This window comes from Peromyscus eremicus, chromosome 8a (assembly GCF_949786415.1).
Source record: "Peromyscus eremicus chromosome 8a, PerEre_H2_v1, whole genome shotgun sequence".
Classification (NCBI taxonomy): domain Eukaryota; kingdom Metazoa; phylum Chordata; class Mammalia; order Rodentia; family Cricetidae; genus Peromyscus; species Peromyscus eremicus.
Genome location: NC_081423.1, coordinates 66,183,500 through 66,194,903, shown reverse-complemented (window position 1 = coordinate 66,194,903; position 11,404 = coordinate 66,183,500). Strand labels below are relative to the sequence as shown.

Below are 11,404 nucleotides of genomic sequence, written 5' to 3'. Positions count from 1 at the left end.
CCTGAGTGCTGGGATTAAAGGGGTGCACCACAAAGCCTTCCATCTCTCTCTCTCTCTCTCTCTCTCTCTCTCTCTCTCTCTCTCTCTCTCTCTCTCTCTCATTCTCTCTCTCTCTCTCTCTCTCTCTCTCTCTCTCTCTCTCTCACACACACACACACACACACACACACACACATGAGAGAGAGAGAGAGAGAGAGAGAGAGAGAGAGAGAGATCTCAGTGCCAGCTAATTACCCTGATGTCTCTTACTACTGTCTGAATTCTTCACACTTGTACTTGCCCCTAGCATTGAAAAGAGTACATGACTTCGCAGGTGACTGTATATTAAGTATTTTGGTATTTAAATGTTTAGATCAAAGAGTTTCAAATTCATCTAGAGACCAACTCTACCTAATTGAAAATTGGTATCTTCCTATCAAAGTGAAACCTTTATAATATAGAGATGGGTTCTTGCCCTGGAAGCCAGACAGAGCAACAGATTGCAGAAAATGGCTGTCTCAGATCCCACTGGAATGATCCCAAACACTATGCTTCTTTCCATGCCTGAAAATTGGTGGACACTAGTCAATGTGACGTGATTACCCAGAGCATCCAACTCCTCCCTGACCTGCACTACAAAACTGGATTCCCCACTGAACTGAGACACGCTCCTCCTCCTCAATGCTAGAAGAATCTTTTCTTTACACTTTTCTATATCTCTGCTTTTGTTGAAAAGAACAGCAACATCCCTGGGGTAATAGCCAGACCTCCAGAGACGCTGGCACTTCTCTGCTACGAAGTTTGCCATCCGCTCCAAATTCAAGTCATCCTTATCTCTAAAGTGCCTGTGACACCTGAAGCCCATTCAAGTTCTTGGTTCATCTTCAGGGCCTCCTGGGGCACATTCGGGGGAGGATTAACACTGATTTGCTGCATTATATCTAGTAGGTAGTTGACTATGTTGTCTCCATTGCGGAGCATCCTGGTGAGCTTCAGTACTGGCTTCTGTTGCTGGAGGTCAGGGAGACCACTGCAACACAAGTGGTTGGTCTGAAAGTAATCCAGAAAAACATAGAGAACTCCTGGATCATCTCTCCTTCGCTGGATGATGGATTTTGCCTTCATGTACCAGTCCCCATCTTCGGTTCGGAAATTCTGAGCTTCATCCACGACGATGTGTTGAATGTTAGCAAAGGTGTTTTTCATGAAGGTTTTCCGTGTCACTGCCTTGCAGATGTTTCTCTTGCTGAAAGTGTAAGAAAAACAGTTAGGTTTCTTCATCCAAGCCAAGCAAGTCAACCCAACCTATAGTTACAGTCCTTGAACACAGTTACTATAATCCAGAGCTTAGCCCGTGAAAGCCACACCCGCTAAAACTGTCCAGCAGAAAGAAATGAATGGACTCAGACTGCATACCTCACAAACCTCTTCAAAGACTGATTCTCACAGATGTAGAGAATGTTGCCAACTGGACAGCTGAACACATTCCTAATCTTCCTCCATGATCCTGAGAGCGAGAGTGGTCTTCCCTGATCCGGGAGAGCCATGAACAAACAGCTCCCTGCTCTTGCAAAGATCCTTTTAAAAGCAACTGATACTGTTGGGTCCGTGAGTAAGGTCACCACCTCAGAGTTTAACTCTCCAGTTTAAGCAGGATCTGAACCCAAACAAGACGATCACAAGGGATTGCAACAGAGCTTCCATCTGCTGCACGGTTTGTGAAGTTGTAGGATTCGGGGGTAAATGGGCATTTCTAAACTAGTCCTTACTCTTTGATCAGGACCCAGCTGGCAGACCAAGGGAATGATACCTAATCTCCCAGGGTATCCACCCATGTTCACCAAGCCTCTGCTTCAGGGTACGGGCAACTGTCATAGAATACCACCTGTATCCCAGATCACACTTGTTGCAAATGGTGTACAGGATTGGGAACATTATTTGGGGAAATTAGAAGCGCATCGCAGATGACACCCTGCTTCCTTGGAAGACCCAGGTCCACAGCCCAGCTGTGGGAGAAAATCAGTGTCCCTTGAGAGAAAGAGCGCATTTCCGTATTTATTAAGTTTCGTAGGTCCTTTGTGTTCTGAGACGAGGTCCTTGTAGATGCTCTCTGGGGTATATGTAATCCTGTCGGGTTGCACTAGACAAGAAAAGAATCCAAATGAATTAGAGACTCATAGGACAAGCTAATAATCACCATGACTGTGGGAATCTTTCTGGAGTAACCACTCTGACACCAATCAGAGTGAAGAGAGGCGATGTCACCGGGAGAATTCCTGAAAGCCTTCAAATCCCAGGTCCAGTTCGTACTTGCATTTTATACTCTAAAACTACGAGGTAGAATGGGCAAGCAAGCAATATTTTACAGAAGGGTACAGGGCAGTCAGCAGGATTTTAAGGGCCATGACCCATTGTTTCAGCTATTCTCCAGGTCACTCTGTTTCAGGTAGCAAGCAAAGTCACCCTTGGCAAGCAAGGAGTACAAACAGCACTTTAAGTAAACCATTAAATAAATTAATAAATAAGTATCTAACAATTGGTCTCTTCTACCGTACTCTACTTCACCATTACATGATGTAGATCCTGCCAACCTTTGGGCGCTACCATGTGTCAAGGATCAGTTTTATGTTAGTAACAAAAAGATAAGCAATCCTGTGTCTGGAGAAGCCCATTAACAGTTGCCATAGACCCAGACAACTCTGAATACAAATTAGCAAAGGCAGCAAGAAAGAGCCTCTCTAGAACTGTGTGAATATTAGTGGAAAAATACAGCTTAGCAAAAAAAGACAGTTGCAAGTCTTTATGGAAAGGAGACAGCTCAACTGAGCCTCAGAGGGTGCCATCTAGTTAGCCAGAGAAAGCATGTGAGAACAGAGAAATAATAAAAGGAGAAGCATGAGCTGGGAGTTTGGGCACTTATCTTTAATACCAGGCAGGACTCAGGAGGCAGAGGCAAGTGGATCTCTGTGGAGTTATAGGTCAACCAAGGCCACACGGTAAGACTGTAGTAGAGGTGTGTGTAAATATAGAGGCAACAAACGCCACAGTCCATTCAGATAACTCCACACAGTTTGTATTTCCAAAAGTGGGGAGGCAAAGAAAGGGAGATGGTGGCATAGGGAAAGCATTCAAGAGCCACCTGGATACTTGGCAAAAGCCACATGCTGGCTGGTTCGGGGAGCAGATCAATACCTGCCACAGGTTATGAGTTAGGGCAGTTTGACTACAGGAGAGGCAGCACGAGGGAGACTTCCTTTGTGAATGATGGAACTGTTTTGTATGTTGACTGTGATGGTGGGCACACAAAACTATGGGTGTGATAACATCCACAACTATACAAGAGAAATGTCTGCCTCATGTAGGTTAATGTTGATGTTTAAAAGTCTTTAAAAAGATTTTTATGTGTTATATGTATGAGTATATATAAAGATGCAAGACACTTATAAAGACTATTTGGATGTATACTATTGATAAATGATGTATACCTATTGGGTATAATATATATATGAGTCTCTTAAAATTTTAGAGGGTTAAAAACCCTGATTGGAATCTAACTCAAACTATGAATACTCTTCAAAAAAATCAAATTCACACTTGAAAGGCAGAGGCAAGTGGGTCTCTGTGAGTTCAAGGCCAGTCTGATCTACATAGTGAATTCCAAGACAGCCAGGACTACATAGTGAGACCCTGTCTCAAAACAAAGACAGAAACAAAACCAAAAAAAATCAAAATAAAACCAAAATCTGTGTTTCTAATTCAAGGTACAAAGCAGAACCAAAGATGAGTCCATATTTCTGTGTTTGATTGAATGGACAATAGATTCTCCAAGTGATTTTTGAATTTTGAACAATTTTTTTCTTTTTTTTTTAAAAGATTTGTGGGGTTTTTTTATGTACATGGGGTTTTGTCTGGATGAATGTCTGTGTACTGTATGTGTACAGTTACTGCAGAAGCCAGAAGGTGGCGTCTGATCTCCTGCAACTGTATAGTTTCAAATATTTGTTAGCCATCATGTGAGTGCTGGGAATCAAACTAGGGGGGCCCTGCAAGAGCAACAAATGTTCTTAACTGCTGAGCCATTTTTCCCAGCCCCTGAACAATTAATTTTTAAAGTACTTACATAGAGCAATATGCAGATTCTAAAGAAAAATGGGAGGTTGTCATAACAATAGATACATCTTGGTGATGCTTAGTTTGCCATATGGCTGGCACCATAAACCGGATACACAGACAACTTGGACACACCAATAAAGTTTGTCTGGGCTAAGAAAAATGCTAGAGGGGCTGGAGAGATGGCTCAGAGGTTAAGATCACCGGCTGTTCTTCTAGAGGTCCTGAGTTCAATTCCCAGCAACCACATGGTGGCTCACAACCATCAATAATGAGATCTTGTGCCCTCTTCTGGCCTGCAGGCACACACGCAGGCAGAACATTGTATACATAGGAAAGAAAGAAAGAAAGAAAGAAAGAAAGAAAGAAAGAAAGAAAGAAAGAAAGAAAGAAAGAAAGAAAGAAAGAAAGAAAGAAAGAAAAAGAGAGAGAGAGAAAGAAAGAAAGAAAGAAAGAAAGAAAGAAAGAAAGGAAGGAAGGAAGGAAGGAAGGAAGGAAGAAAGATGCTAGACTGAACCCAGTAATGTCCTATTGCATTTTTTTCTACTATTATTTTAATTTAGCATTATGTTTGGAATGATTAACCAATGAACTAAAGAAATAAAAAATTCATAAATATAGGAAAAGTTACTCAAAATTATCTTTCCTTTTTGTGTATTAATAAATTTATTAAGTAAGAACTAAGCTTTTCCTGCAAATGGGCAGGTCACCATCAGAAATTACACTCATAAAAGAACCCACTCTAAAGAAGATATCAGCATATGAAAGAACAATGCTATAAAGCTTTGAAATGACTGGGATACATGCCACATTTCAGTGATTGCAAATGTACTTCACTGTTTCACTAGTCACATATCTTATAGTTTAATTAGCAATATTATTTTTCAGAGCTAATAAAATGATAGTAGGTTGTTAAGCAAATGTAAGAGAAGATTTGTGTGATCAACCAGACAATCCATGTTAAACTATGAGAAAATTTACTGTTGTAAAATTGACATTTCTTTCCACATCAACTCATTGACTGCATATATTGGCCATCAAAATAATATAAGATTCTTCTCTTTTCTTTTTGATACAATGAAATGCTTCTAAGATCCTCTAGGAGAAAAATCACCATGGTAAGACAATATTGGTGAACATAAATCTGGGCATATATTTTGGATTACTCTTTGGCAATCTTCATCTAAATTTATAAGCAATCATTACTCCTCAGAACATATCCTTAGAGCATGTCAGTTATTTATAGAAAAATGTGTATCATACTGTTTAAAATAAAAAAGGTGCTGGATTTGTGGCACATGTCTTTAATTCTGAATTCCACACAAGCCTGGTCTACAAAGCGAGTTCCAGGGCAGCTAGGGACTACACAGAAAAACCCTGTCTTGAAAAACCAAAAAAAAAGAAAGAAAAAGACAGAGAGAGAAGAAAAAGAGAAAGAAAGAAAGAAAGAAAGAAAGAAAGAAAGAAAGAAAGAAAGAAAGAAAGAAAAATTTTTTTCAAAAGAAGGGAATCTGGAAAAGAAACAGCAGCAGAGTGTTTGCAGAGTTCTAGTTGCTTGTTTTATTTAAGTGATGGTTACAGAAGTTTCATGGTACAATTGCTTATTAAATTATACCTTTGTTCTACGTCCTGTCTGTATGCAAGAAAGTTTCATAGTGAAATAACTAAAACTAAGAAAAATCCATGTTTAGAAACACTGGAATGTTTAGAAACATTTTATAATCAACGAAAGAATCAAGAAAACCCACGAACAAGATCCTGACAAGATCTGCCCGAACATTCTTTATGCTCAGCCCTGTGCTTTCACATAGCAATTAATGAACCCATTTGCACTACTAATGCTCCATTCTGTAACTGTATTGCAATATACTTACCCGTTCTGGTAATGGTTGTAAGCCATCATGTGGGTGTGCTGTGGGATGTTCTGTATGGCAAATGTGTTGCTAATTAGTCAATAAATAAAACACTGATTGGCCATTGGCTAGGCAGGAAGTGTAGGCGGGACAAGGAGGAGAATAAAGCTGGGAAGTGGAAGGCTGAGTCAGAGAGACACTGCCAGCCGCCACGATGAGAAACAGCATGTGAAGATGCCGGTAAGCCACGAGCCATGTGGCAAGGTATAGATTAATGGAAATGGATTAATTTAAGCTGTAAGAATAGTTAGCAAGAAGCCTGCCATGGCCATACAGTTTGTAACCAATATAAGTCTCTGTGTTTACTTGGTCGGGTCTGAGGCTGTGGGACTGGCAGGTGATAGAGATTTGTCCTGAATGTGGGTCAGGCAGGAAATCTTTAGCTACAAATGGCGTCTAACGTGGTGGCAAGAGTTTCCACCTAAAACCTGAAAAAAAAAAAAGATTCTAAAATGGAGCTAAAAACAGTTCCTAATTGTCTCTCTCAAATGAGCGGCAGCTGCTGGTTTGAGCTACTGGTGGGTTCCTAGCATGTGTGCTCGACCTGCCGCCATATGGCGGGAATGAGGCCTCTGCAAGTGGCAAATTAAGCTGCGTGGTGTATTTAGCCTTTACTAGTACAAAACAAAAAAAGAGGTTTTTGGGCTACATGCTGCTTGGATAAAAGTATAGACCCACAATAGCTCCCAGAGCTGGTGGTAAACTACCACCGCCATGTTGGGAAGCTGAGGTGGGCGGAGCCAGCAGCCACAGCTGCTGCAATTTAAGGCAATAGATTCACAATAAGACAGATTCAGATGTAATAGTTTACAATGTGTGTAAAAGATACGTAGCCTTGAAAGAGACAAAAAAGTTGATATATACAGTTATAGAAACAAATACATAGTTTTAAAAAATAAAGTCTTTAAAGAGACAGTAAAATTAATATAAAAAAATAAGCCATGTAAAGATGAATATTACACAGAGAATCTGGATTGGGTTGTCTTTGGGATTCTTAACTGCAGAGAGATATTTGATTGTAAAGGAAGCTGAGTTAAACCAATATGCATATTTTAAAGATATCTTGACTTCAAAATTTGGATATAAGGGTATGTTGCTTTGGAAAAGAGTCTCTTTTGTTCCCACAGAAAGCCAGAGGCTATGGATTTGTTCCAGATTAAGATACATCAGGTTTGACCAGCCAAGACCCCCTGAAAGGTCTCCGATGACACCATGGCCCAGATGATCCAACATCCAGAATGGTTTCAAGGCAACTGGCTCAAACGATACAGCCTCACAGACTACTCCATGATCCTAAAATTTTCTTTGAATCCCCATAAGATACAGCGCCCCCCTCCAGCAGGAAGTAGTAAGAGAAACTACGCCCAAATTCCCAAATTATATTTAATTTTACTTTGTTAAGGTTAAAACCTTCCTTTTTGAAAAAAAAAAAAAGAGGGAAGTGCTGTGGGATGTTCTGTATGGCAAATATGTTGCTAATTAGTCAATAAATAAAACACTGATTGGCCATTGGCTAGGCAGGAAGTGTAGGCGGGACAAGGAGGAGAATAAAGCTGGGAAGTGGAAGGCTGAGTCAGAGAGACACTGCCAGCCGCCACGATGAGAAACAGCATGTGAAGATGCCGGTAAGCCACGAGCCATGTGGCAAGGTATAGATTAATGGAAATGGATTAATTTAAGCTGTAAGAACAGTTAACAAGAAGCCTGCCATGGCCATACAGTTTGTAACCAATATAAGTCTCTGTGTTTACTTGGTCGGGTCTGAGGCTGTGGGACTGGCAGGTGATAGAGATTTGTCCTGAATGTGGGTCAGGCAGGAAATCTTTAGCTACATGGGTGCTGGGAACCAAACCTGCTAAGGACCAGCTCCAGCCCCTCTCTAAACTTTCCATAAGTAGTTTTATATGGACATAAGAATCAAGGTTTTTTTCCCCCTAAATATAGGAACAATAAACATGTCCCAAAGCAGCCAGAGATGATAATTACCTGGGAAGTAATCCTTCTGCAATTCTTCGACACATTTCAAATTCTTATGTCTGTACACAGTCCTGCTGCGGGGTGTGGTGTCTAACATACTTCTCGAGATGACCATCTGAGGAAAACTGGAAAGCTCTGAGGAAGCAAGAAACAAGAGTTGAGTATACAGAAGGCAGACCCCACTTCTTAGCTGAGCCATGTTAAACTCAAAGCTGGGATCTGCAGCTATTTGCATTTCCATTACAGGTCAAACCCAGGTCCTCTGCAAGAGCTGTCCACGCTCTTAATCACTAAGCCACCTCTCCAAATCCTTAATATTTACTCACATTGAAATAAAATTGTTTTATATTTTTAGAATACTATTTTAAGTATATGTGAATAGAAGATGTGAAGGTCAGTGGTATAGAACGCTACGCAGTTCTGAAATGGACCCTTCTGTTTATTTTGTGACTTTTGAAGTTATCATTGGCTTTCTCTCATCTGTTTTCATTTTATCTTTCTTTTTCCAAAGCAGATGCCTATCACATCCCTGCTTTCTAGTCTATCATTTATGGTTATCCTACCTTGTGTCCTGAAATAGGAAAATGGGGAAATTATGGTTTGTTCATGAAAAGCTCCAAGAAAAGATTAAGAATAATTTGGCTATAATTATAATAATATAATAATAAGATGGTTTGGGAGATAGCTCAGCAGTTAAGAGCACTGGCTATTCTTCCAGAGGATCCAGATTCTGTCTCCAGCACCCACATGTCAGCTCACAACCATCTGTAACTACAGTTCCAGAGGATCTGATGCCCTCTTCTGGCCTCCACAGGCACTGCAGTACACGCAGGCAAAACACCTATATATGTGAAGCGAAATTAATGTGGTGTGAATAATTAAATACAAGCTGGTATCAGAAAGGAAGAAGTTTTAACATGCGCATGAGGCAGCCTATGACAGGCATGGTGATTCACAGCTGTCATTCAACACTCTTGAAGGCTGCAGCAGGAAGGGTTTGAGTTTGAGGCCAGCCTAGGCTACCCTGACTAAAAATTCAACAAGAAAAGAAAGGATGTGGAATAGAAATAATTAGTTCAGATTGCCCCTGCACCAGCCTCTAATGGAACTGCCATTGATGAACACAGAATATTCAAGATGAGTAGTCAGGGGGAAGGGCAGTAACCCGCCATCTATAGGAATTAATCTCTTTCCCCAAGTACCAAGGAATTACACATGTCCCTTTTCTCTCTGCCCTCCCAACCCCCAACCCCCCAGCAAACATTCTATCATTTCAGTCTTGTTCCCTGACCTGAGTCAGTTTCTGTCATCCAAGCTGCCCAGTCCTTCATGGCTAGCTGTTTCATCTGAGTGTCCTTCATCTCCCAGGAATCAGGCGCCTTGGCAAACACTGCGCAGCAGAACCGGTCCACCTTGATTGCACAGACATACCCACGGAGGACCCCCTTATCATACACTTCAAGGGATTTGAGGTCACACTGCACTTTATGGGCCTGTGAACAGAAGTGATGGACAGGCATCTTCCTGATACAGCCATTAATCATAGCCAACAAGCTGGAATGATTTACTTTTTCCTTTTCACATCCAATGACTTGACTGGTCTCGTCGTGCACACCAAAAAACACATATCCCCCTTCAGAATTGGCAAGTGCAGAAACACACTTGGGGAGTCTCTCTTTAATGCCCTGGACAAGGTCTACCGAGAACATTTGAAATACAACGTGTGGGGACTCTGTAAAGTTGAGTTTTTCCAGGTACTGAAGCTGCTGTTCACCAAATAAAGCAGAAGCTAAGGTCATCTGAATATCAACCGGAGATTCCTGTGGATTTAACGAGTTGGGATCATCAACATTCCCAAGAGCCTGGACCCTTCTTCTAAAGAATAGTAGAGCTTCTAGAGAATCCATGACCTCCGTAGATGTTCCACATCTGTGGTACAAATTGGAACACAAGGTGGCGAGCCGCACGCCTGAGGCTGCCACGTTCCACGAATTCACAAATATTAGGAAGAGCTTCCCATGCAGCATCTCTTCTAAATGGTTTCTGAACAATGGCGGCAGATCCAGGCCCACTCCATCACACTCATAATTATAGTCTTCGTTCTCAATCTCAACCTTGACCACTCCCCCACCGGAATTCAGCAGAGCACACACTGCTTGTGAGATGACCTCATTCTGTCTCATCCGCTGTACAGGGTCCATTCCTGCCCTTTGCCTGACTCCAAGGGTGGCTTTTCCTCCATCTATGATACATTCAGCAAAGCTCAATTCTAAATTTGCCAGGAAACTCATCTTCTCAGCCTTTAGCTGAAATGGTTTCCTGAAAGCCAGAAAGATAGAACGAACCATTAGGATAGGATGAGAATGAGAAGGTGGGAAATCAAATGTAAGGATGCCTTTCTGAAGTTGGCCCTTTATTCCCACACAGCCTGAGGGTAGCTTCATGGAAGAAGCTAAGTCTGTGGGAAGCCCATTTTCACCACAGAAATGGCCACAGCAATGGCATTGCTCATCCTGATTTTGCTTTCTTTTTAAATCTTTGCGTGTGTGTGTGTGTGTGTGTGTGTGTGTGTGTGTGTGTGTGTCACAGAATGTGCATGTCACCAGCACACGCATGTGGAGGTCAGAAGACAACCCTCAGGAGTCAATTCTTTCCCATCTTGTGAGGTCTGGGGATGGAATTCAGGTTGCCATGCCCATGTGCAAGCACCTCTCTACTCACTGAGCATCATGCCAGGGTTTACACTGTGATCTGGGAGACTATTTTGGTCAAGTTCTCTGAGTGGTAAAGTCTCTCAGGTCATCTGCAAAACCCAGGAAATTTTCTGACGATAGTTGTGGGTTCCAGATAAGAAGCCTCCTTGGCCAAACACAATCTCTGCTGTATACTAATGTTATCGTCTTTCCTGGTTCTTTTCCTCTCTGCACTGGTTGAGACTGGGGGATTTTTAAGATTATTATTTTTTAATCCAATCTGATTTTGTTAGGAATTTATCATTGTTGCTATTGAACACATCATTTTGAATCCTTTGATCCAGGTGTTTTCCACTGTGTCATAAAAGTTACACACACACACACATATACATGTACACACACATGTATGCGCGCGCGCGCACACACACACACACACACACACACACAATATCCATGCAATGCAAATTTGATCAGGGAGGTTGAAACAGAATGCTTACAGCTATACCTGGCAGAATTTGGAGTTCTCTAAATCATAAAGAAAATTAGTGAGCATTTGGGACAACAAGGACATCAGCTTGATGTAGACTATAGACATTTAGGAAGATGTGTGACTTAGTATACATGTAAGAAGCAGGTGTTTCTAGATGAGCAGGGCATCTAGACACTCTGAAGAGCTGTCAATCATCAGAAAGAATGAAAAGTATCTCTCCACCTGCACCTCATGTCTCCAAC

At 41.5% G+C, this 11,404-nt stretch overlaps 1 protein-coding gene across 1 annotated transcript; it reads right to left on the bottom strand.

Moving 5' to 3' along the window:
- Nucleotides 1-203: 203 nt before the first annotated feature.
- Slfn5 (schlafen family member 5) lies at nucleotides 204-10,293 on the bottom strand. The gene is given in 11 exon segments (XM_059269578.1): nucleotides 204-810; nucleotides 813-1,225; nucleotides 1,396-1,478; nucleotides 1,480-1,695; nucleotides 1,697-1,717; nucleotides 1,719-1,823; nucleotides 1,825-1,908; nucleotides 1,910-2,050; nucleotides 2,052-2,119; nucleotides 7,989-8,114; nucleotides 9,271-10,293. Coding segments are annotated over 11 exon segments (2,652 nt in total). The 5' UTR covers nucleotides 10,271-10,293; the 3' UTR covers nucleotides 204-415.
- Between the last annotated feature and the right edge of the window lie 1,111 nt (nucleotides 10,294-11,404).